Below are 26,438 nucleotides of genomic sequence, written 5' to 3'. Positions count from 1 at the left end.
GATCAAACCCAGGTCTCCTGCATTGCAGGCAGATTCTTTACCGTCTGAGCCACCAGGGAATTCCCACCACAGTCAAGATACAGAACAATTTCATCACCACAAAGGTACCTCACATTGCTCTTTTATACCTGCTTCACTCTTGCCTCTCATAAGATTTTTGATAAATTATTGGATTAATATGTTTTGTAACTTGTAAGGGAATCCAGGAATATTTGGAGAAGTATATATTTTTATAATATTTTTAAATATTTTATTTATCAGATTAATTGTTGTCATTCAGTCACTAAGTGGTGTCCGACTCCTTGCAACTGCAGACTCTGCGACTCCCATGGACTGCAGCACACCAGGTTCCTCTGTGCTCTACTGTCTCCCAGAGTTTGCTCAAATTCATGTCCATTGAGTTGGTGATGCTGTCTAACCATCTTATCCTCTGCTGCCCTCTTCTCCTTTTGCCTTCAGTCTTTCCCAGCATCAGGGTCTTTTCCAGTGCATTGGCTCTTGGCATCAGGTGGCCAAAGTATTGGAGTTTCAACTTCAGCAACAGTCCTTCCAGTGAATATTCAGGGTTGATTTTCTTTAGGATTGACTGGTTTGATCTTGCAGTCCAAGGTACTCACCACCACCACAATTCAAAAGCATCAATTCTTCACCTCAACTTTCCTTATGGACCAACTCTCTCATACATGACTGCTGGAAAAACCATAGCTTTGACTATACAGACCTTTGGCAGCAAGGTGATGTCTCTGCTTTTTAATACACTGTCTAGGTTTGTCATAGCTTTCTTCAAGGGAACAAGCATGTTTTAATTTCGTGGCTGCAGTCACCGTCCGCAGTGATTTTGGAGCCCAAGAAAATAAAATCTGTCACTGCTTCCACTTTTTTCCTTTCTGTTTTGCCATGAAGTGATGAGACCGGATGCCATGATCTTAGTTTTATGAATGTTGAATTTCTAGCCAGCTTTTTCACTCCCCTCTCACACCCTCATCAAGATGCTCTTTAGTTGTTCACTTTCTGCCATTAAAGTGGCCAGGACATGGAAGCAACCTAGATGCCCATCAGCAGATGAATGGATAAGGAAGCTGTGGTACATATACACCATGGAATATTACTCAGCCATTAAAAAGAATTCATTTGAATCAGTTCTAATGAGATGGATGAAACTGGAGCCCATTATACAGAGCGAAGTAAGCCAGAAAGATAAAGAACATTACAGCATACTAACACATATATATGGAATTTAGAAAGATGGTAGTGATAACCCTATATGCAAAACAGAAAAAGAGACACAGAAGTACAGAACAGACTTTTGGACTCTGTGGGAGAAGGCGAGGGTGGGATGTTTCGAGAGAACAGCATCGAAACATGTATATTATCTATAGTGAAACAGATCACCAGCCCAGGTTGGATGCATGAGACAAGTGCTTGGGCCTGGTGCATTGGGAAGACCCAGAAGGATTGGGTAGAGAGGGAGGTGGGAGGGGGGATCAGGATGGGGAATATATGTAAATCCGTGGCTGATTCATGTCAATGTATGACAAAAACCACTACAATATTGTAAAGTAATTAGCCTCCAACTAATAAAAATAAATGAAAAAAAAATAAAAAATAAAGTGGCATAATCTGCATTATCAGATTAATACGTACACTTTTTTTGTTTTTGTCCTCCCATGAGCTTTATATTAAAGGTCAAATATTGCTTTTAATGAAAATCTGTAATCCACTATTTTTTTTCATAGTACACTTTTTTAATGTATCAAATATAAGGTACAAAGTAAATGATAATAAATGTTTTTGAAGCTAGGAAAATAGGTGTGCCATTCCCAGTCAGGTGCAAACTTAGTTATCACATACATAAATCAAACAGAAGATATTCCTTTGCTTTCCAAAAACAGCCAAGAAACCAAAGAAAATTATTTTTAAAAATTCAGAGAAGAATTTTTTTCATAGTAGCCAACATACCTTCCTTAGGCATTAAAACATATTTCTGTTCATAACCTTAATACAGGCATATTTTTACTCTTTATGAAAATCAAGTCTCCCAGTAAAAATGGTATTTTACCACACTGATCTTTCAATTCCATCACTAAGAATGAAGTTATACTGACCAATTTCTAACCTCTTGGAACATTCTGCATAATGAACTTTAGTCACTGGAATGAGTAATTGCCCAGAAAAGCAGCACTGTCTGAACTGTGGTACGATTTGTAGTCAATATTCTTGTTTTCCAGTAAAAAGGAGATCTCATAAGAAGAAACACTGGGCTCCTTGTGGTTTCGTTGATCAAGAGAATGTTTCTGATCTGCTTCTGAGCAAACATTTCTTAATAGGCTGATCACCGATCTGGGGTCTTCACTCCTCATAATGGCACCGCCAGACACGATTATGTTAGCTCCTGCCTTTGGCATCACATCTTCCATGAATTTCTGCCCTCCAAACCCAGGTTCCACTGTCATAACCAATGCTATATCTATCTGATTAGCCCATGGTGCCAAATACTCAGCTGTAGTTCCTGGTTTGATTGCAATGCCAGCCTTCATTCTATTCTGTGTGTCCTTGATCAAAGCTCCTGGATTCTCAGTAGCCTCGAGATGAAAGATACATTGATTGGCTCCTGCTGTCGCCATTGGTTTTACCCACTTTTCTGGCCTGGACACCTTCATGTACATGTCAAAGAAAGGGTCCTGGTCTTGCTGCTTTTGGAGGCTTTCTACCACAGGATGACCAAAGGTGATGTTGAGAGCAAAATGCCCACCCACCTGTTACATCCAGGTGCAGATAATCGACCTCAGATTCCAGCATCTGGAGGCACTTGGCCCCTAAACTGGCCACATCACTTTTGAGGATGGACGAGCCAGCTTGTAGCCAGACGCCATGGTGCTGTTTCTCTAGAGCCAGTTACTGCTCAAGAGGACCAGCTAGATGAAGGCACCTTACCCCAGTTGGCCGTGCCGTTTTTAGTAATCCACTATTTACCCCTTCTCATCACCAAGTCTCACTCCCAGTAGGGAACTGCTTTAAGATTTTCAGTCTTTTTCTTGTATTTACTTCTGTATTTCTAAAAAATAATATGCTATCCTATTGTGCTCTCCTTATCAAATCAAATTTTTGCTTTTATCAGTATCCATTATTTATTATCATGCCATTATTTAGCCACTATGGGCTTCCCTATGGCTTAGACGGTTAAGTGTCTGCCTACAATGCTGGAGATCTGGGTTCAGTTCCTGAGTTGGGAAGATCCTCTGGAGAAGGAAATGGCAATCCACTCCAGTATTCTTGCCTGGAAAATCCCATGGATGGAGGAGCGTGGTAGGCTACAGTCCATGGGGTCACAGAGAGTCAGACATGACTGAGCGACTTCACTTTTCACTTTCATTATTTAATAAGTAAATATTTATTATTGAACTATTTAGCAGTTTTCTTATGTAACTTAACGTTTTTTCCCCAGGGTTTAATATCATGAATTACCTCAGTGTTTTTAGTTTGTTATTATAGTTCATTCAGACTCTCCAACAGATCTATAAATCTCCTCACAATATAGTGAAGCACAGGGTAATCCTTAAATGTAGTTTCTTTCCTTCTTTCTTTTCCATCCCTCTAAATATCCTAACCTGTGAAGACTACTGGCCTGATTCCTATTTACTGTGATCACATAAAATGCTATTTTAGGAACAGGACCATGATCCAGTAGTTTAGTCCTTTTATTCATAGGTGTACGATTTTACCTTTTTTCTTTTTTTTTTTTTGGACTTCCCTGGTGGCTCAGACGGTAAAGCATCAGCCTGCAATGCGGGAGACCCAGGTTCAATCCCTGGGTTGGGAAGATCCCCTGGAGAAGGAAATAGCAACCCACTCCAGTACTCTTGCCTGGAAAATCCTATGGACAGAGGAACCTGGTAGGCTACAGTCCATGGAGTTGCAAAGAGTCAGACACAACTGAGTGACTTCACTTTTCACTTTCTTTCTTTTACCTTTTTGAAAAAAGATAATGTGCAGATGATAAAGTGTATTGAGTATACCAATCTTCATTGCATAACTCAGTTTTGCATTTATATGTAGCCATATAACCACCATCCAGTTCAAGATAATAGAGTATTTCCAACACCTCACAAGTTTCCCTCATGCTTCTTCCCAGTCAGTAAACTCCTCTCAGAAATGGTCATTTTTCTAACTTCTGTTCTCTTTGATTCGTAGGTGTTTAAAATGTGATACCTGGACAGTTTAAGTCTGATAGAATGTATCATACATTTAAGTATGAGGGCTCTCAGGAGTTGGTTATGTCCTGGTTTGTGGACTAGCCCTATTTTGGGTACCGGCTCTACATGGATGAGGCTGAAGGCTGAGAATATTCTGGAGCAGTTAGGCATTTTAAGAAATGTGAGGACTGGATTGTTTTCTAACTTTCCCCCTAGACTCTTAATAAATCTGTATCCTTTATCTGTATCTTAGAAGAAAGAGAAATCCACTCTCTGTTCTGGTAAGTTTGAAGGCCGATAGGTAATTGAGACAGTTTATGACTAGTGACAAATCAAGCTCAAGTAAGAATGAAGAAGAGAAATGGCAGCTTTGGCCCTGCTATGGTTCTGCCCATTGAGGAAAGCAGTGTTCATTCACTCATTTATTGACCCAAATATTTATTGAGGGAGTACTGTGACCCAAACCCTGTTATTAGGATATAATGATGAACAAAAGAGAGACAGCCTCTTGCTCTCAGGGTGCATGCAGTCAGGTGGAAGAAACAAATGTTAATCAAATGGTTGCACTGGGAGGTGGGGTGTGAGCAGGGAATGTCTGAGGTAAACGCCATGAGGCGGTAATGTGGGAATGGGGTGCAGAGGACAGAGTGTGTCCATGAGAGAAGGCTGGAGAAGTCAGTCTGGCTTAGATATCCTAAAGGATGTGTGTGTGGATCCCACTATTTTTATGGTTAGTCTGACAGTGTAGATACTATCTTTTGATAGAGAAGTTTTCTTTGTGTACGCTTTAGAGTTACTATAGGATAGTAGTTAAGAGATTTAGAAAGGGAGATGAGGTCTAAAATATAAAAGTGAAGGTAATTCCTCATGTTTCCTGAAAAATGCCTGAGTTTTTTCCTTTCCCTCATTCCTATGAACTTGACCCATATTATTCCCTGTTTTAGAGGTGAGGAGACTGAGCCATAGAAAAGCTTTGCCACAACAGTTCTGTGTGGAGGGCCAGTTTCTTGTCTCCTGATTCCTAAGCTCACTCCACTTTTTTCTTGAGAATTTGACATCACCTCTTTTATCTCTGGGGAAGAGAACTGAATTATAAAGGGTTACAGAGCCCTTCAGTTGTCAGGAGAGGGAGGATGGTAAAGCTTTATCGTCTACTTTAGATGATCTTTGCCTTCTGCTTCTTGGCCTACTTACACATAGACCTTGGTAAGGGTTTTCTCTGTGAACCAGTTCCACCAGTGAATCCCTGTAGGGTTGGGACTGAATTATTTGCATATTTAGTATGCTATTTAGCCTATTTGAAATGTATGCTGGTACCAAGCAGTATTGACAAACACCAAGGCTCTAAACCTGAGCCCTGTTGAATAGCTTTGTGTAGTGGAAGTGTCAGTTGATTATGTGAAATGAAACAGGTCAAGCCTCATAGTCTTTGTCTGAGAATAGCAGCCTGTGAAGACCATAAAACTATTCATGATATGCAGCCTATAAACACTGAGGGACTGAGAGATGCTATACTTTTGCTCTGTTGTCCTTAATTGACACGTGGTCAGAGGAGCTCTGCTGAATTGGATCTATCTTCTCAAATTGGCACTGTTAGTCTGTCTGTATTTGATTCCCATTGGAGATATAAGCTAAGAGCTGTGGTACTTGAGGATATAACACAGTTCCTTTGTTACAGTAATGAATGTAATAAATTAAGGGAGAGACCCAAAGGAAAGTTGATTGTCGTTAGAGCCCTAGTTGGAAATTCAGTTGATTAGTGAGGTCTAGTGTGGCAGGTAGAGAGGGAGATGCCTGTTCCTCCAGCTGGATAAGCTGAGTCACCACTGAGGGTTTGTATGTTGTACTGGCCTCACCCGAGATTGACTGAGTATGATGTGATTTCAGGGTAGCATCTGAAATTCAGGGAAGATGGTATAGTTTGGTTTTCTTCTTGCAACTTTTGTTTTATCCCACTGATTTAGTGATAGTTTCCCAGGACATCAAACCCTATGAACCTCACACAGTTTAGATTTGAAGGCCTGTCGGGGGTTCGGGGGGGGGAAGGGTGGTTGGCTCAACAAACTAGTAGATTGGAACAGTTTGTAAAAGAGATAATCCAGATGTTAAAACCATGAGCTTTGGGATTGGTACCTTGGCCCTGAGGGATTTTTGAAGCAAAATGGAGACTTTCTGTCAGTCACTATAGTGTAGAGTTTCATGAGCCACATCTGAAGGTACTCCGAGGCTCAGTGGAAAACCAGAATGACTGAGTAGTTGAAAGAAGGATTGCCATTTTCTTTCGTAAAACACAAATGGATATCAGTACTACCTATAATTTAATTTGTAAAAGATTTTCAAATATTTATTTTTCCTTTATTTAAAATACTTTAGATCCCTGTACAGCTGTCAAACAGTCCTCTTTTAGTTGACACCCTAGAACATTATGAGAATATTTGGGTCATTTTACTTTTTTGAGTAGTCACATTTTTCAGATTTGGATCCTCATAATATGCTTAGAAACAAGATGGATTCTCCCTCCATTTTATAATAAGAAAATTAATATTTAATAAAGCAACTTGACTAACATCCTGGCTAAGGCATTGGAAATTTGAGTCTGGAAATCACTTCTCTTGATTCTAAGCTCAGCTTTCTTTTTTTCTACACCATGCTACCTTCCTGGAATTGAGCATAGCCTATTTTTCTTTGTCCATACAGCTTCTGGTGAGAGCTAGCTAGCCAAGACTGATCACCCTCACATCCAAATGTGTGTGACCTGTCTGGTCACAAGCAGATTATACTCACTCAAACACAACTGTCACTTGCTCAGACCAAAGCCTGTGAGAAGATTGATCCAAAAACTGTAACAAGAGGGGAGGACAGTTGAATTTATAGTGAAACAGCACTGGACAATTTGCTACTTAGACCAGGTTAGCTATAGGTAATTGGCAGTTAAAGAGATCCTGTGTCTTTGAAGTCCTCTCGGATGGATATAGAGCTCTATCTAGCAGAAAAAGAAGTATTATTTTTTCTTACTGTGTTTGGACATAAGTAGGGTCAGCTGCTGTTTATGTCCTCTGGGCAGAGCCAGAGTCCTCTCATGAAGACTCTTTTTCCCATTCTTAGCCTGGAAGAGAGGCCTTGCTCATTACTGAGGTAGGGAGGTGGTGTGATCTATGGCATATGTCCTGATAAAAAGCAATTAATGACCTGAAATGTGTGATTAGAAACCAGTCTGTGGGCTGGAAGTCTGAGAGATGGAGTTGGGTTCCAGAGAGGAAACAGGAATTTGAACATTTGTTGTTACAGATACAGGGAATGGGGAGTGACTGTCATGGCCTATTATGGTTCCTTAGCTATAGCCACTCAGAGGAGAGTTCTTGATGATCAGGTGCAGAACAAAGTTCAATAGCAGTGGCAAGTAATTCCAGAATTTGGTACATAGGGAAGTATAGTACAGTTAGGCAGAAGGAGAAAAGAGAGGAAAATATATACAGAGACTCTTGCAAGTTGAAAGGGCTTTGTGGTCTCTGTAAGGTATTGGTCCTCCTGATTCTGTACTTTCTCTGCCATGGAAGTAGTAGGTCAGCGCTTTTCATTTCCAGCTACCATGTTGATTACCCTTCCTTCTGTGGTTAAACATCTCTGCAGTGACCTGTCAGAGAGTTGATTATTAGCTGCATAAAGCCAGGGATGCTGGAGGGAGCAGATGGAAAGTGGTTTGGCTGCTACAGCCAGACTGGTAAAGAATCCTTGGCAATTTTTCAGTATATCTTTGGAAAGGTACTATCAAAGTTCCTATGAAGGCTGCTGAGTTTGGAAATCTGAATTTCTGAAGAGTCACCTGGTTGAAAAGTGGTACTTACTTAACACACACTCAGAAATAGGAGGGCGTTGCTCTCTATAGAACATCAGGACCACTACTTATTCGTTCTCAGGATATGTTTTCTTTGTTTGCATTCTGGTCATTCAGAAATTCTAGGTAGTTTTCTAGTAGGGGAGGCACTTTTTGATAGGTACATTAATAGAACTTCGGATTTTAAAAAGGCCCTGGGCATGTCCAGGCTACCCCTACCACACAGAATAATTCTTCATGTAATTAGCTTGACAGGAGATGATGCTTTTTCTGATCACTGCTTTCAATGATAGAGATATGGCTTCCTTAAGCATTGTGGGTCATTGTTGGGAATTTCAGATTATTACCGTTTTTTTCCCCTGAACTAAATATCTGTCTTTCTGTAACTTCTACTCATTGGTTCTGTTTATACCCTCAGCATCACAGAATAAGTTTCTCTTCCACTTTGCAACCTTCATACCCATCTCCCTTCAGTTAACTCCTTTCCATATTAAAGAATACCAGTTTCTAAGACCTTTTCTCTTATGAAATGGCTTCTTGATGTTTTACAATACTCTTGGCTATCTCTCCATTTCATGAATATCTCACTGAAGATGTGGAACCAGAAAATGAGCACAGACCATCAGATGTTCTTGTCATCTCCAGCTACTTTTTTTTTTTTTCCAGCTACTTTTTAAGAAGCACTTTTAAAAAAAATGTTAATGGCAATATTTCTGCTTACTGGAAAAACCAAAGCAATTTGCCACAACAGTTTGGAATTGGGACAAAAAGAATTTGAGGAAGTCTTTTTTTTTCTTTTTTATTGATATTAAGGCTGTAATTTTTGAGGTTTGACTTTTTTTTTTTTTTTTTTGAGGTTCGACATTATTATAAGCATTGATTTTGCCTCATATCTTCTCCAGGAATATATGCATTGAGTTTACCCTTAAGATTATAAAAGTAATTTGATATTTATGTTTACAGGAATTATTCAAATTGATGCTACACTGAAGTGACTTTAATGCTTCAGATAGTTTTTAACAAGATGGATGTATGTGTGTTACATAACAGAAAATCTATTGTTTTAACACATAACAAACAACATGACTCAGTGTAAGATTCTTGAAAAATAACTTTCTCTTCAAAACTAGATTTTTTATTCTTTTTTAACATTTAATGTTACAGAACAGTCTGTTACAGAATAGTCTGAGGTTAGCCTAATTTTTGTTCTTTGTAACTTAAAAATTTTGCTAGAATGTGTGCAAATTTGGCTTTTTAAAAAATTGAAAAAAAAATTGATTTTGCTGAAAAAATAGTGAACTTTTTCAAGATCATTTTCAGTTCAAGGTGATATTTATTATGTCTTGATGGGTTGCTTTTTTTCTCATTTGTTCTAGTCTCATCAGTTTTGCTTTGTGTATTATTAAATACCTCCTTTTAATTTCCCTCATTATTTTCTTTTTGCTGTCCTTTTTTCTTTGAAATAGGATCCTCTACTATTGGAATAGTATCCTCTACTACTCCAGAGTAATATCTCAAATTTTCTTGTAATTTCTTCCACAGTTTTAGTTCTGTGCTTTTTTGATTTCTGTATGAATTTTAATTGGTGTTACAGTTTTCATTTCCTTGCATGTTCCTTTTTTTTTTTTTTAATTACTTTCTTTTAAGTTCATATCTTTTCACTTCAGCCTGGTATCTTCTTAATGCCCTGCCTTCCTTACTGTCATGCTTCGTTTATCTTGCTCCGTGCTTGACAGGTAAGCCGGTACAGTAGCGTGAGAACCATCAGGAGCTCCCAGTGAGCGCTAACATTTCCTTGTACTTCATATTCTTTCCTTTATATACCCTTCCAGAGTCTCTGTTTCATTACCATCCTGTTTTGTAGAGAAAGAGTTTTTGTTTGTTTTTTAGAGGAAGGTCTTTTGAAAGTTCTGTTGTTTTCCCAAGAATAAAAGAGCATGGGATTGTTCTAATGGTTTACATTACATACTAATGATGGGGCAGCTCCAGAGGAAAGAGGGTCAGTGGTAGGTGAATGTGGCTTGTGCTGTAAGCCTCACCACAGTTGCAGAGATTGAAGAGGTGATAAATTATGATGTCGGGCAGAACTGTGCTTTAATAATCCTTTGTAGTGCAGATTCAGTTGGCGTTCCCATTTCTTTGCCTTTCATAATACAATTATTTTCAGTATCGTGTTTCACTGCCTTATTCACTCTCATTTTCTGCTGTATTCCCAGCGCATAGTTTAGTGCCTGGGACTTAGTAGGCAATTAATACATATATTTTTTTTAATGACTCAGTAGATAGTATAGAGAATTCCAAGCATTTTACTAAAAATTTCCTCAGAGTTTTAGATCATTTTCAGCTGTGTCATTTCTCTAATTATTCAGAGATTATGTTGCTTTTACCTTGCAGGTTGCATTGTTTCATAGTTCTTATGTTTTCCCTCATGGTTTTTGTTCATCCATTTATGAAGTAAGATCCATGTGGACTCACTGCCAACTGTGGTCGGTTGCTGTTGGCACTAAGCTCTCTACTTGGTTAAAGGATGTGTTTTCTTCTCAGTGCGTGTGTGCTAAGTCACTTCAGTCTTGTCCGACTCTTTGTGATCCTAGAGACTGTAGCCCACCAGGCTCCTCTGTCCATGGGATTTTCCAGGCAAGAACACTGGAGGAGGTTGCCATGCCCTCCTCCAGGGGATCTTCCGACCCAGGGATCAAACCTGCATCTTATGCCTCCTTGTTGGCAGGTGGGTTCTTTATCACTAGTGATTTTCTTCTCAGATCTGTGGCTAAATGGCAGATTAAAGTGCAGTCCTTTCTCTCTTAAATCCCAGTTGCTCTCAAGCATTCACGTGGTATAGCTCTGTTCTCCTAGAGTGACATCTTCTCTTGCACAGGTTCTCTTGAACCCTGGTTCTTTGACACTGCCTTGAGAGAGTAGGCAGAAAGGTACAATTTGTCTTATCCCTGTTCTATCTATAGCATTTACCTGTTAGATATTTACTTCATAGGATTCATTGTGCCCCCTCTGGTTTCCTCTTTCTGCTCTGCCATCTTCTGAGAGTTATTTTCTAAATGCACATAGAAAGATGGTAAACAAGGGAGTAAGTAAGAACAGAATTCTTTGGCTTCATCATAAAGTAATATCTGGATGATACATTTTGGCTGTCAGGTTTTCGAGATGGTACACTCCCCAAGGAAATATATATATTTTCTTTTTTACCGCCCACTTCACCCACCCCTTTTTTTAGCTATCTCTGTTCCATGTGTGAGGCCCTGATGTTTATCAATATAGTGTCATCAGTCTTACAAGAATAGGGAGACTTATACCACATTCTAGCATTAAGATTTTTAGTACTGTTCAGTTATTGATAGGGTAACATTTTCTGTGTGTGTGTGTGTGTGTGTGTGTACATGCGGATTTTAGTGGGAAAGACGACATTGAATTCTGCTATTTAGACATAATTTGAAACCTGGAGTTTAATAAGGCTGGCTTAACTGAATGTAAGCTGATGGGTTAAGTCCTCTTTGAGGATTGTCTCCTCTAATTGCAGTTTTTGTCTCTATCCTGATATTGTATTTTTCCCCAGTCCTGTTTACTTTTCTCTTTTGCTTACCTACAATTAGATACCCTCCCACTGCCCCATATTATTTTTAGTAGGAATAGGCCCTGTTAGTAGAGGGACTTAGCCTTTGCTGGGCAGTGTTCTAAATCTCTGATAATTCAAGAAGAAGCATGGAGAAGAGATGTGAGTAAAGTTGTGCTGGGGGATGTGCCAGGGCCCATATTGGTTGAGGGAAGATTGCCAGCTGGCAGTGGTAGTAGAAATCAGTCTCTTGGGAATGGGAAACTAGATAATTCCTAGTTAAGTCTTAGCACAGAATCCCTGGGCAGTTGGAAATATTGTACTCTCCCCTGGGGAGATGGAGTGGGAATTAGCTTTTTCCTTGATCCAATGTGACTTGGTTGGAAATACAGCTGAACCTGTTTGTCTTGTCCATTGTGATGTGATAGCCACCTCTTAAGGGACTGTTTTGTGTGGGAGTTTATTTCAGGCTGTCTCTTTGCCTGTATTGTTTCCTTTAACAGCTCTTTACATTTTCTTTTTCCAGCAATGATGTTGTCCACTGGGCATGTACTGACCAATGTGGCAGGTCTGAGAACGTAGCTGAAGCTGAAACTAGGAAAGCTGGGGGCAAGGAAGAGCCTTGAATCTTGAGGTGGGACGTTGACTCTAAGATGTCCTTGAGCAGTGGAGCCTCCGGAGGGAAAGGAGTGGATGCAAACCCGGTTGAGACATACGACAGTGGGGATGAATGGGACATTGGAGTAGGGAATCTCATCATTGACCTGGACGCCGATCTGGAAAAGGACCAGCAGAAACTGGAAATGTCAGGCTCAAAGGAGGTGGGGATACCAGCTCCCAATGCTGTGGCCACACTGCCAGACAACATCAAGTTTGTGACCCCAGTGCCAGGTCCTCAAGGAAAGGAAGGCAAGTCCAAATCCAAAAGGAATAAGAGTGGCAAAGACACTAGCAAACCCACTCCAGGGACGTCCCTGTTCACTCCGAGTGAGGGGGCAGCTAGCAAGAAAGAGGTACAGGGACGCTCAGGAGATGGTGCCAATGCAGGAAGCCTGGTTGCTGCTATTGCTCCCAAGGGCTCAGAGAAGGCGGCTAAGGCATCCCGCAGTGTAGCGGGCTCCAAAAAGGAGAAGGAGAACAGCTCGTCCAAGAGCAAGAAGGAGAGAAGCGAAGGAGTGGGGACTTGTGCAGAAAAGGATCCTGGGGTCCTCCAGCCAGTGCCCTTGGGAGGACGGGGTGGTCAGTATGATGGAAGTGCGGGGGTGGATCCAGGAGCTGTGGAGCCACTCGGGAGTATAGCTATTGAGCCTGGGGCAGCGCTCAACCCTTTGGGAGCTAAACCGGAGCCAGAGGAAGGGGAGAATGAGTGTCGCCCGCTAAAGAAAGTCAAGTCTGAAAAGGTAAGAGGTGGCCAGATCTGGCTGCCCACTGCCAGTCAGAACTGCCCCAGACTAACCACCTAATGCTATGTGCACTCTGTGGGAGGCTCATTAGTTTGTGGGTAATGACCAATTACAAGGTCAGAGCAGCTGGTAATGATAATGTGGTTTTGTTCCAAATTAGGGGATTCCCTGCAGATTCATTAACAGCAGGCCTGGACATTTTGGAGAAGAATATCTGTTGTTGGGGGCAGCTGCTTGGTAGAATGAATTTTCTATATGCCAAGAACCTCCCACCTTGTCCTTGTCCCACCTGAGTCACTTGTTACTAGAGATTGGCATCAGCCTTTATGTGGTTCCCAGCTTGACTAACATTTCATCCTTAGAATGATTGATAAACTTAACAACAAGTTGATAAGCTTAATAGGCTTTCAGTTGAGTGCTGTTTTTAATGGGATAAATGGTGATGCTGGGTCTCTGGAAGAGACAAGGGTTAAATAATTTTCATTACATGTAATCTACCAAGTGTTCTATTGGTGACTGCCAAAGAGCAAAAGGACCCATTTGAGGCAAGTAAACAATGGAGCAGGAAGTCCTGAGGTACTTAATCAGCTCTTATACTTTAGTGTTGTGGCCATGAAATTTCGGCTTTGAAAGAGAGTCTTTGGCCACTAATGTATAGTTCTTGGCCGGGTATCTCCCTCAACTCTTGGGAATCAAAGTCTCCTGGTGGTTTAATAGCTGCCAAACAGTGTAATGATACCTTGCCTTCTGCTTGACTTGGAAGGACAGGTGCCTGCAGCCCCACCAGGAGCTCTCCTCCTTTGGGAAAATTATCTTAGTTCATGTCTCAGTAAATGGAGCTTGCAGGTCTGGAGCAGGGTGGTTGTGATTCTAGGGTCAGTTCATGCTGCCTTAAACTTTTGCAGCTTACAGTTTCCTACAAAGCGGCTGGCCTGGTAATGAGCTGTTCATTGGCTCTTGATTTTCTGCTCTCTGCTCACCCTGTGCTTTCAGCTGATCCCAGCAGATGCAATATAAATTGATTTCTCTGTAATTGCATCAGCTGCAACAGGGAATACCTATTTCCATATGTAAGTGTTAATAAATAGAGGCTGGATGTGTATGTTTGGGTGGTGGTGTCCTTTCAGTGCTAGCTTGTCTTTTCTTTGCTGTAGGTATTTTGGTCCTTGCCTCTGGCACATCTGTAAGTCTTAGCAACATCTGGGCTTCCCTGGTAACAGGGCTGTGAATTTTTTTCCACTAATAACCCAATGGTTTATTCGCTAAAAGCTTTGCTAAAACCAGTGGCAGCTGCCAGAGAGATTGCCTGTTTAGGTGACAGATGCTACAGGCCACCTCAGCAGAGTCAAGTCCCAGCAGGTTACTGGCATGGTACATCCTGTGCTGGCTGTGATTTACCATTTTCTTTGGGGTGCAGATGGGTAATACTGTTTTAAAGAGGCCTAGGAGTACCAGGAGTTCTTGCTTCTGTTCCAGGCCCTTTAGACTGTTCCCTACATCTGGCATCAGTAAGCTTTTGCCACATATCTATTCATGTTCATAATCTTTGTTCTTCCTGTGCTGAAAAGTGGCCACTTCTGAAGGTGACCTAATTTTCCTTTTTGTTTAGAACTCTTGACTCATGTTGCAATCTTCTAAGCCCAGTAGTGGTCTGTGGGTGAAAGGATTAATGATGCTTAGCTTCATGTTGGGTTTAAGTCTAAATGTCCTTGAGAGTCTCCAACAGAGAAGCAAATGGAACCGTTTTTCTCTTACAGGTTCAAGGACTAGGTAGGTGGCTGCCCTTCAGATTATAATTGGGCTGAAAGATACAGTATGTTCAGCTAAGTATATATTTTGGTCAAGGGAGATTTGCTTCTTAATAAGGTAGCTGTGTTATACACCTTGTCTCCCAAAAAGACTTGAGAGTGGGGCAGTGGAATGAGAGAGAAAAAGAAGAGAGACTGTGCTTCTGTTTTTGGAGGAAAGATGAAAGTGCTGAGAAGTACTTTTAAAAGAGGAAATTTGCTGCACAGTTTGGTGTTTACTCTAGGCAAAAACCTGCTTTCTCAATTCTTTTCCTTGTTCCCTCTACCCTTCTTAATGGTCTGGTTCTGGGGGGTGCCATTCTAAAGCATTTGGCCGTCAGAATAGATAATTATGTAAATAAATGTTTGGAAGTTGCTAGGAGATGAAAACACTCTTCAGAGAGACAGCATTTCTGGAATGGGAGGAGGGGAAGATGCAAAAGGGAACACAGGTTAGGAATCTTGGAGTAGAGTAGCTTTTGAGAAACAAGGACCCCAGGGTTTGGGGCATAATGGGTTTTTGAGTCAATGTTGGATGATTGATACTTTACCTTAAAAGCTAAGTCTTTGAAAACTTCTTTAAGATTTTTCTCTCTGAGATATGGGCTTGCCTGTGGCTTAACTGGTTTGGAATGTTCCATCCATGTGGGGACAACCAACAGAACCAAAACAGCAAAACAGATGTTTTGATATAATCTAGGAATTACATATGCTGAGCTGGAAACTGTCATGAAAAGGGGAAACTCATAAAATTTGGAAAGGTTCTTAGCTGGAGTCTCCTTAACCCATCCATATCCACTCCTCTAGCCCCTTGGAAACAGGAGAGAAGAGAATGGAGTTTGTGGTGTAGAACAGAACTGTTACATGTCTACTGCTAGCTAATGAGGGAGATTTGAATACTCAAATTCTCTACTTCAGGATGTTCTCTCTCATCAGGGTTTAGGTGTCTCAATCTGCGGCTGAGCAAATTCCTATCAGCAAAGGAGGTGGATTTCCCTTCATGGGATCTCACTTCTGCTCCCCACACTTCTCTCTGGTGAGGCTCGCTGTGCTGCTTCCCAGAATTCTAGGAGAGACCAGAGATGGCTCTAAGCAACTGCTGCTGCCCTGAATTGTCATGGAACACTCCTGCCTCAGACTTCCTGCCAGCTGAAGAGATGGGGGAAGGGAATGCTGAGGCATAAACAAGACAGAGCCTTCCGGCTGCTGTCTGCTCCCTTGCCTTTGATTTGACTGATAGGTTGTTAAGTTAGGGATAGCGGGGGAGGTGGGAGAGGGAGGGGGGCGGTCTGAGTGTCCCCAGCTTAGTGCTCTCACTGCTGCTCTGACAGGCAAGGAAAAGGATTTCCACACCACCAAAGGAGGTGATCTGTCTTGACTTTGAGGTGGGGCTTAAGCCAGGAATTGAAGGTGAGGCTCCCCCCACCCCCAAACCATGTAAAGTAAAGCTCTAGTGGCTAAAGGATCTAGAAGTTTGCAGCCAGAAGCTCTTCTTGTCTCTAGCTGCTGCTTTTGATCTTGGAAGGTAGAAGCACTGCAGTGTGCTTTCCCCATATTTGTGTCTCAGCTTCTGCTGCTCTCAGAACGCTGCATACACATACTTACCACTTCCCTCACTAGTTTAGGATACAAAGAAAGCTCAAGTGTGCTCTTTGCTCTTTCGCCTTCCGATCATGCTTGCAATCATATCCTGTGTTCTAAGAGCATCTTCCTTTGCCCTTGATTTTGTTTTCTTGCCCTAGTTTATGCCTTCCAGCTCATTTCTCTCATGTTGCAATCCCTCATTGCTCAACCAAAGTCAGGTCTCTTTTATTCTTTCTGATCCAAGGCTTTCTCTCTTAATGCCTTCCTCCTTTGCTAGCTGTTCTTTCTCAGCTATCGATGACATAGCAGTTAGCCTTGCTTCCTGAAGCCAAATGTCCTCAAGCGTTTTCCTTCATGGAAAAAATGAAAAAGAAGTTGAGTTGATATTTATGGGGGACAGAGATGCATTCTCAAACTACAATGAAGCCTGAGCTTATTATTAGTTTTTCTTCAGCAGCTCTGGTTCCATCTGGGTGTTGTAATTCAAGGAGGGCCCTGAGGAAGATTAGTCCAGTCTTCTCACTTTATAGACGAGGGAGCTGAGACCAGAGAGGTCATGCGACTTACCTAGACTACCTAGAGGTAGTCAGTGGCAAAGCTGGGGTTTTGTTTACCAAGTTCTTGTGGCATATCCTTACTCTGGGATTCTTAACAAATCCTTCATTGTTATGAAGGATTCTATTTTCCCACTGTAAAGACTACCTTAACAACATTGGGTATATTAATAAATGCCCAGATGCTCTTAAGACTGCTTTCATTGGTTTTCTGTATTGATTTTAATATTGTAGACACTCAGTAAACAGTGGATCTTTGAGTTTTGCTTTCTTTGGTAAGGTGATGATGTTTACAAAGAACAGCCATTTGTAGCTGATGCTGAACCTCCTCTGTTGTATATACAAAGAATAATGTTACTTTTAACTCTGTACTTTGAGCTTGACTTACTGAGAGTGTGTGTTTGTGTTCTGGAGTATTATTGTTCAGTCAAATTTTCATTGTTATCACTGAGGCATTAGCAGCTCCCTCTTTATTTGGCAGTTGCAGGTATGAAAAAACAAAACAAAACCCTGCCTTTGTGCTTCTTGAATATATCACTAATAGGCAGACTTTAAATGTATTAATATTGTGGATATTAACCGTTTTGTAAAGACATGATATACTGTTAGGTACCATTATCATCTTTCATTCATTCTATGTATTAATTGAGTGCGTTTTAGATTCCAGGTGTTATGCTTAGTACTGGATATATACTGATGAATAGAACAGAAATGGTTGCTGTAAAAGCTCTTTGAGGAGCTTACAGTTTACCAGCTAGGTCAGAGTGCTTGAAATTGTGGCCCATAAAACCATGTGCATCATATCATTCGAGCGTCAGAAATGCAGATCCTTGGACTCTACCCCAAATCTGCTAAAAAAGTTTTAGAGGTAGGGACCCAGAAATCTGTATTTCCAGAAAACTCTCCAGATAACTGCTATATACTTTAACGTTTGTGAATTTTCTTTAACCATTGTTAAAGATGGGCACTTCATAAGGTGGGCATTGGGAGTCACTTCTAACCTGAAATACCAGTCTTGTAAACTTAAATTGTACATTAGCTCTTACTTATAACTTAATGGTTAAGAGTATAAACTCTGGAGCCAAACTACCAGGGTTTGTATCCCAGCTTTGCCACTTATTAACTGAGTGATATTGAACAAATTACTTAACTGAGCTTCCTCAGTTTTCTCGTCTGCACAATGAGGAAAACAATAGTTCCTTACTAGAATTTTTATGAAAGTAAATTAGTTAATCCATATAAAACACTTAGAAAAGTGCTTGGCACATAGGGAACATTCGATAAATATTAGAAAAGAAGGAAAACATGTTTTGAGTTGAAATATGTCTCAATTGACTCTAGGCAATAAATGAGCTGAAATATCACAACATTCCACCTATATAGGAAGCCCAGTATAAATAGATAAGCTTGTTGGCTAAGACTTCCAGCACTGTTCTCAGAAGATGTTCCAAACCTGGATTGGGACCCATGTATGTTTGTGATGTGTTCTAAAGGCCTTGGTATTTATAATGGGGTTTGATGAGGTAGAAGACCAGAAATTGGTTTCCAAAGATATTGCAGTGGCCTGTTGAAATTCGGATTTCATATGAATTTTGTTTCCTTTTTGGCCAGAGCCCTGGTGTAGGGTTGAGTATGTTGGATAGATATTGCTGTGGGTTTGCCAGCATGTATGCTGGAAGAGCACTGAATGTTTTTGTTTCTGCACAAGAGTGCATGGAAAATCTAAGTCCTAGTCCTTAATCTTCCTCCCCCAGTGTGAACTTGTATTTTTGCCATTTGGGTATAAGAGCTGTTAACCAACAGAGCTCATCCAGGGAGGCAGCAGGGCTTGGGCTTTCAGGCTGGAGGTGGCAGTAACATGCACAGCTGAGATCCTGCCACTGCTGGCTGTCTGAGCCCTCCTCTCTGTGGTTTTCACTCTTCAAGCCATGCTTGAGTAACCCGCCTCCAGAGCTGCTGACAGGGCTGTGTTCAGAGGCCTTGGAAATTACACTGTTCATTTCCTTATCATCCCCTGACCTGCAGTGCAGAGCCTTCTGGTGCAGGAACAAGGCAGAAAGAAATCCAGACGGCTCCCAGCCAGCATGTGTCAGGGACTACAAAGAAGGAAATTGGACTTGCTCACTTAAAAACCATGGGGTTAGGCTTTGATTTTTGGTTCCTGCCGAGAGTTATTTGTGTGTGTGCGCATGTTCTATCTCAGTGTGCATGTATAGAAGGAGTTTGTACATGGCAGAGCTGTAGAGGAGGAGTGTCTGAAAGTAGAAAGCAGAAAAGAGGTTGCTTTTCTCATCAGTTAATTTCCCAGTCTTGCCGCTGGGTTGGGCCTGGAAGGATTACCATCAGGAAGGTGCCAGGCAATATTAATATTTTAAAATATATATCTCTCTAGGTACAGTTTAGTCATGGTTGAGAGCACCCACCCAAGTAAGAAGCTTCCCAGGCTAGCTGAGGAGACATTTTTAACAAATCCTGTTCTCTGAAGTTGTTCATCCTAGATGACATTGACATAGTCAATATTGAAGCTACCTAAGAAAGTAGAGTTTGGTCAGTATCAGGTAAAAGGGTAGCTCTTTTGTGGTGGGGGATAGTATGACAAGGAAAGATAGGAAGAATTTATAGCATTTTGTGACTTTTTTTTTTTTAATTTCTGTTGGAAAATTCTATTATGTTTTCAGAGCCTGTCCCTATGCTTTTGTCTTATGATCTTATGAAACAGTCTACTTCTTTTTTTCTTTTGGCATTTCTCTTGCCCTGGGAGACCCAAAGAAACACTTTTCAGACTGAAGAAGTACTATGTGTATGGTAAGGTTCTTGAGCAGAGTGTACAGTCATTCGGACCTTAATTTTCCTTTTTCTGTATTTCCACTACTTTAATGTCCCTCCTGTCTCAGCTGGTAAAGAATCTCCCTGCAATGCGGGAGACCTGGGTTCAATCCCTGGGTTGGGAAGATCCCCTGGAGAAGGGAACAGCTACCCACTCCAGTATTCTGGCCTGGAGAATTCCATGGACTATGTCCATGGGGTCGCAAAGAGTCCGACACAACTGAGTGACTTTCACTTTCACTCTAGTCTATAAAATGCTTGCTTTCTGCAGAGCTGTAATATTATGCTGTCTGCTTGCAATGTTGGTTGATATAAGAAATGGCCAATGTCATTTGTGATATTGGAGCCCTTGTGAAGTGGGAAAAAAAGAAGTCTTTTAAACTTTCAGTCCCTAGAGATATTTTTAAATCCTAAGTGTCTCTCTTGTTGGAAGTGCTCTGTAGAGATGTGTTTTTACATGAGAAACATGACAGCTAGGATGAGAGGGAATTATTTCCTTTTGTCGTTGTTGTTCAGTCGCTAAGTTGTGTTCAACTCTTTGCGACCCCATGAACTGCAGCACGCCAGGCTTCTCTGTCCGTCACTGCTTCCCTGATGTGCATTGAGTCAGTGATTGCCATCCAACCATCTCATCCTCTGCCACCCCCTTCTCCTCTTGCCCTCAGTTTTTTCTAGCATCAGGATCTTTTTCCAGTGAGTCAGCTCTTCTCATCAGGTTGCCAAAGTATTGGAGCTTCAGCATCAGTCATTTCAATGAATATTCAGGCCTGAGTTCCTTTAGGATTGACTGGTTTGATCTTCTTGCTGTTTAAGGGACTCTCAAGAGTCTTCTCCAACACCACAGTTGGAAAGCGTCAATTCTTCGGTACTCAGCCTTCTTTACCATCCAACTCTCATATCCATACATGACTACTGGAAAAACCATAGCTTTGACTATACAGACCTTTGTTGGCAAAGTGATATCTCTGGTTTTTAATACACTATCTAGGTTTGTCATAGCTATTCTTACCTTCTTATAAAGCAGTGATCCCTACATCAGCAACATCAACATAGCACCTGGAAACTTGTTAGAAATTCAAGTATCAGACCCTGCCCCACGACCCCAAATCAGAAACTTCAGGCTTAAGGCCCAGCAATTTACATTTTACTATTTGCTCTCCCACTGATCATGTTATGCGTTAAGGTTTGAGATCCACTGTGGTAGAGCACATTTCCTCTTAATAGTAAAGATCAAATTCGCCAAAAAGTTTAAAAGGTAAAAAATAACTCTGGACAGTAGGTATGATTTTTTTTTCTCCTGAATGATGGTCAGATATATCTTTTTCTTTAGGGACAAACTGACAAGACCCTAAAATTGGAAGGAATACCTAAGGATTTGGGAGTTTGAGAGCAGAAGAGATATTTAAATTATTTATAACTTTTCTAATCCTCACTTTTCTCATCTATAATGTGGAAGTGAATAACTACTGACTTCATAGGGTTATTATGAGTAGATTAGATAAAGAATGTTAAACACTCAGCACAGTGTCTAGCATGTAAAGTTGAAAGTAAAGTTGTTAGTTGCTCAGTTGTGTCTGACTCTTGGTGACCCATGGACTGTAGTCTGCCTGGCTCCTCTGTACATTGAATTCTCCAGGCAAGAATACTGGAGTGGACAGTGATTCCCTTCTCCAGGGGATCTTCCCAACCCAGGGATCTAACCTCAGTATCCTGCATTGCAGGCAGATTCTTTACCATCTGAGCCATCAGGAAAGCCCATCTAACATGTCGTAAGTACTCAGTAAATATTAGCTGTTGCTGATAGTACACTGTTATTAGCTATGAGGTGCAGGGTAATTGTGAAATTAAGGAGAAAGAATATCCTTTGAAGAGATAAGCCCCTAGAGGTTTTGGAAAGTAATGAGTTTATGATAGCTAATATTTTGAATCCTGATTTCCAGGAAGGCTTAGGAAGAGACTGATTCAGAGCATTTGGAACCATTAAGGTTTGGGATTTCATCATTTGCTAGTTAGTTTGAAAGGGTTTGTTGGAGTCCTTTTGGTTACAGAGCTGATCTCACGTTGAAGAACCATGGCTCTTGCTTAGCTATTTCCCATTAATAGCTAAGGCGTGGTATATATTCCAGCCTTCTGAATTATTTTTCTCAGCATTGGAACGGCTATAAAGTGATTATTTTGTGGCAGGAATGGGGACCCCTTCCAGGGCCCAAGAGTGGGCTCTTGTCTAACACTCAGAAATGTCCAAGGAGACACATGTGCTGACAAGCAAGAGACTTCACTGGGAAAGGGCCAGGTGGAGAGCAGCAGGTGAGGGGACCCAGGAGGACTGTTCTGCCACACGGCTTGCAGTCTCAGCTTTTATGGTAATGGGGTTAGTTTCCAGGTTGTCTCTGGCCAATCACTCTGACACAGGGTCCTTCCTGGTGGTGTGCTCTGCGCTCAGCCATGAAGTATTCAAGTGAGAAAGAGTCTGGGAGGTTGGCAGGACATATGGACTGGAGTCTTCTCTCTCCTTTTGACTTTTCTCTAATTCCTCCTTTGGTGGTAGCTTGTTAGTTCTGTATTCCTTACCTAGGACCTCCTGTTTAAGATAACTCATTCAAGTGGTTACTGTCAGGCCTGACCAGGGTGGGTGGTTTCAGTCAGTGGTTCCCCTAACATTTATAGTTTAGAGAGTTTTTTATCCCCCTTTGTTAATCCTTGAAGAGTGCAGACTTTAGCCTTTTGAACAGATTAGAACTACAGGTAGTCTAAATAGTCAAGAGAAGAATAAGGATTGAGATACTACTTTTTGTGAATTTGTCACTAGCTGCAGGAAATAAAAGAGCAGTCCTTAGTTTTTTAGAAAGTGGTCCATTTTCAATTTGAAATATTGTCCACTGAGAGAGTACAATTTGACTGTATGCTTGAAAAATACACTAACTGAATATTTTTTAATTTGAAACTACTGGGTTCCAGCCTTAGTGGCGCTACTAGCTTGGTTTAAATGAACCAGACCGGGCCATTAAATCCTTTCTTGTCCTTTTTTTCTTTTTTTAAATTGAGGTACAATTGACATAACATTATGTAGTTTCAGGTGTACAATGTAATGATACCATCATGTTTGTGTTGCAAAATGATCATTTCAGTAAGTTCAGTTACATCCTCATTGCTACAGAAATTTTTTCTTGTGTTAAGAATTTTCACGATTTCCTTCCTAGCTACTTTCAGATATGCAATAGAGTATTATTAAGTGTGTGTGTGTGTGTGTTAGTTGCTCAGTCATGTCTGACTCCTTGCAACCCCATGGATTGAAACCCACCAGGCTCCTCTGTCCATGGGATTTCCCAGACAAGAATATTGGAATGGGTTGCCATTTCCTTCTCCAGGGGATCTTCCTGATGCAGGGATATGCAGTCTTAATTTTCCAGAAATCCATGACACCCCAATATGAAATAATAAAGACCTTATTCCTGAAACTGCTTCTGGACACATTCAAATTAAATATACTCTTTTAAGAGACAGAATCACTTCAGATAGGAATAGTAAAGATTCATTGTCTTTCTTTGCTTTTTTTTTTGTAAACATATACTGTTTCCTTGAAATCAGGAAGAAATGAAATGTTTTGAATATAAAGTATTTCCCTGGTGGTATTCTAAATCTCATACCCAAGAAAGAGTAATTATAGTTAGAATGCTAATTGTTATCAGAGATGAACATATACTTGAATATGCTGTAAACTCATAGTTAAAATAATTATGGAATATCATGTTTGGGGCAAAATCATAATGATATAACCTTAAATTTTCATATAATAGTTTTTTTTTTTTTAATTTGACTGCACTACATGGTATATGGGATCTTAGTTCCTCAACCAGGGATTGTACCCAGGCCCCTGCAGTGGAATCATGGAATCTTAACCACTGGACTGGCTAGGGAAATTCCCATATAATAAAATTTAAAACATAGTATTGATACAAGTGTTACCTAGGCTTTCAAAATTTACTTTAATCTGTACTTTAGATGGATCTTTTTTGGTTTTGGTGTATGCATATACCCCTGCAAAGGAGGAGAAAAAAATGGCAAATGTAGGGAAGAAATCATACAAAGTGACTGCACATTTATATACACCATATTAGTCTAGATCTTAATTCTCTCAGTATGCAGATTTCTAAACATCTGGTAGAGTGTCTGTTTTAGATAAGATATGCCATAAGGCATTTTTCATTTTACTTATACATATGTGCTTAGATTGAGAATGTGATTGCTTATTACAATTTCAGAAAGAGGTTGAGAAATTCTTTCACTTATGTTTGCACTCTGGTATCTCTCCTGTCCATTCCCATCTCTTACAAAGATCAGGTTCTAAAGTCAGGGTTTGAGATCCTTGGTCAGAAAGTACCCTTGAAGATTACATGGGTGGTACCATGTTAGAGATGGCCATTCAGACTTCACAAAGTCAACATAAACAATTTTTTCTTTAGCATTGAAACAAACCATCATTTCTTTGGCTGAAGTCTCATGTAAAAGCTGGCTTTTATTTGAGGACTGAATTGATGAAAAAATATGTTTTTGTAAATACTAGAATTAACCAAACCCTTCAAAATACTTACACTGTGAGGAGACACAAGGAAATGGAAACAAGATAAATGAACAGCCAGTTCAAGTCTCCCATCTCTGGCTCCCTCCAGAGTGTATACTCAATGGATGGAATAACTGCAAGGCCCAAACCATTCACATTATTCTTTGTGTTTGTTGTTGTTTTGCCAGTCACGTAAAGTTGATTTGTTTATGTTATCTGTTTAGCACACAAAAGTATTTTATGGCTGAAGAAATCTTGGGCTCCACTTTTTCTCTATAGTGTAATATTACAGGTCTGTGGATTGAATCCAGCCTAACGATTATTCTTTCGAAGCATTCCTACCAACATAAATATTCTTGAGCCTAGTCTCTTTCTTAGGTCTAGTGCCTTTGGTAGCCTTTTTCAGCTATTCTTCATTTTCTATCCTTTTCTGACTTAGAACCTAAATCATGCTTTTTGAATCTCTTATAGTTGTTTTATAATAATTGTTTTTTGTTATTTATGATACTCAGTTTTACATTTGTGAATAGGTCCTGCCCTAACCAGATGGGATTATATTTAGTTATGGAGATTTAGAGAGGGGGGCCTTTCTCTTCCTCTCCAACTGAAAATAATTAACTAGGAAAAAATAGTCATTTTTATATGTTCTGCCGTGGGTATTCATTACAGTCTGGGCATAGCATTGGTTTTATCAAGAAAACCACTGTACTACTGGCTACAAGTTTTTACCCATAGTTTGAAATCACTATTAGCTACTGCTTAGGGATGATGCTGTTGTGAATAGAATGCCGTATTTGAAGGCTTGGTGCCAGTGCTGTGCTTTTGGCTGTGTATTGGTGGCAGCTCTTGGCCAGCACATTGCAATTGTCCTATAGGACTGGAGAGACAGAAGTTTTCATGTTGAAGAGCTAAGTGCAAATGTTTCTGGGTGTAGGCCAGTACATCACTGAGGAAGAAGAAAAGTACAGTTTGCCACTCCTTGGGAAGCAATCTGGCCAGGGCAAGCCTCCCAGAACTGGAAGTTTATTGATTTAGGAAGGTCTGGGGGTTTGTCCCTCAGCCTTTGTGATATGGAACTCATTTTCAAAGCAAGGGAAGGGATGGGATAGAGCAGACTTAAAAGTAATGTCACTTCTCAACTCTCTAATGCCCCTTTTAGAACTAAGCAGGTGAGGGGGGGGTGTGGTTTAGTTGCTAAGTCGTGTCCGACTCTTGTGATCCCGTGGGTTGTAGCCTGCCAGGCTCCTCTGTCCTTGGGATTCTCCAGGCAAAAATACTGGAGTGGGTAGCCATTTCCTTCTCCAGAGGATCTTCCTGACCCAGGAATCGAACCTGGATCTCCTGCATTGCCAGTATATTCTTTACTGACTGAGCTATGAGGGAAGAGCTAATATCACACAAAAAGGAGAAGATTGATTGTTGTTTAGAAACCAAGTAGTTAGGGCTGTCCCTAGCTTCTGCTGGGTTTAGTGACCTGAAGTGGCATTTAATGTAGAGAAAAGTCTGGGAAAGTAGTTGGAAAATAATACTCCAGTGACATTTTCTTTTTTTTTTTTTTTTAATATATTTTTTAATTTTTACTAGTTGGAGGTCCAGTGACATTTTCATGTTTGACTAAAATTTTTCACTTGTTTTTATTCTGTAGTTACATTTCATCTTCTATTTCATATCTAAATGAAAGCAGGAGCAAAGGGCTAAGTAAATCACACCTTAATCCTTCAAATTCCCTTGCCTGAATAAAGCCTGATACTGAGGAAAGCTTACTGAAATAAACTGGGAGCAGCTGGAGAAGTATGCTTGGAAGATTGTGAGGAGGTAGTGGAGTTGGGCTTTGAAATGGTGTGTGTGGGAAATGAGTGCGTAAATATAAACTTTGATGGTTTAGTTTTATTTTTAACAAATAAATACTTTCCTTATCACCTGTTTACTTGCCACTGGCAAGAAAAACAGCACATGGCTGGTTTACCACCCTTTAAGGATGGTTTTAACTAGAAATTGGAGATAGGGTAGTTTAGGAGTTGATAGTAAGAGATGATATTTTTGGTATAAGTAATACAAAAAACAAACTTTTAAAGGAAACTTAATCTTATTTATTTATTTAATTTATTTATTTATTCTTTTTGGCCA

General features: G+C 40.5%; 1 protein-coding gene across 3 annotated transcripts in view; it reads left to right on the top strand.

Annotated features, from left to right (window-relative positions):
• The window catches only part of ZNF609 (zinc finger protein 609), a 198,812-nt gene that overhangs the window by 14,947 nt on the left and 157,427 nt on the right, over positions 1 to 26,438 (top strand). For 2 of the 3 annotated variants that reach the window (XM_043471690.1, XM_043471689.1), the window contains exon 2: positions 12,123 to 12,996. The exons of the other annotated variant lie outside the window; for it this stretch is intronic. In XM_043471690.1, coding sequence (XP_043327625.1) covers positions 12,250 to 12,996 — 747 coding nt within the window. In that variant the 5' untranslated portion in view covers positions 12,123 to 12,249. The remainder of the gene's footprint in view (positions 1 to 12,122; positions 12,997 to 26,438) is intronic. 3 annotated transcript variants of the gene reach the window in all.

This window comes from Cervus canadensis, chromosome 6 (genome assembly GCF_019320065.1).
Source record: "Cervus canadensis isolate Bull #8, Minnesota chromosome 6, ASM1932006v1, whole genome shotgun sequence".
NCBI classification, from domain to species: Eukaryota; Metazoa; Chordata; class Mammalia; order Artiodactyla; family Cervidae; genus Cervus; species Cervus canadensis.
The sequence above is the reverse complement of the archived record's forward strand: the minus strand, read 5'-3'. Positions and strand labels throughout refer to the sequence as shown.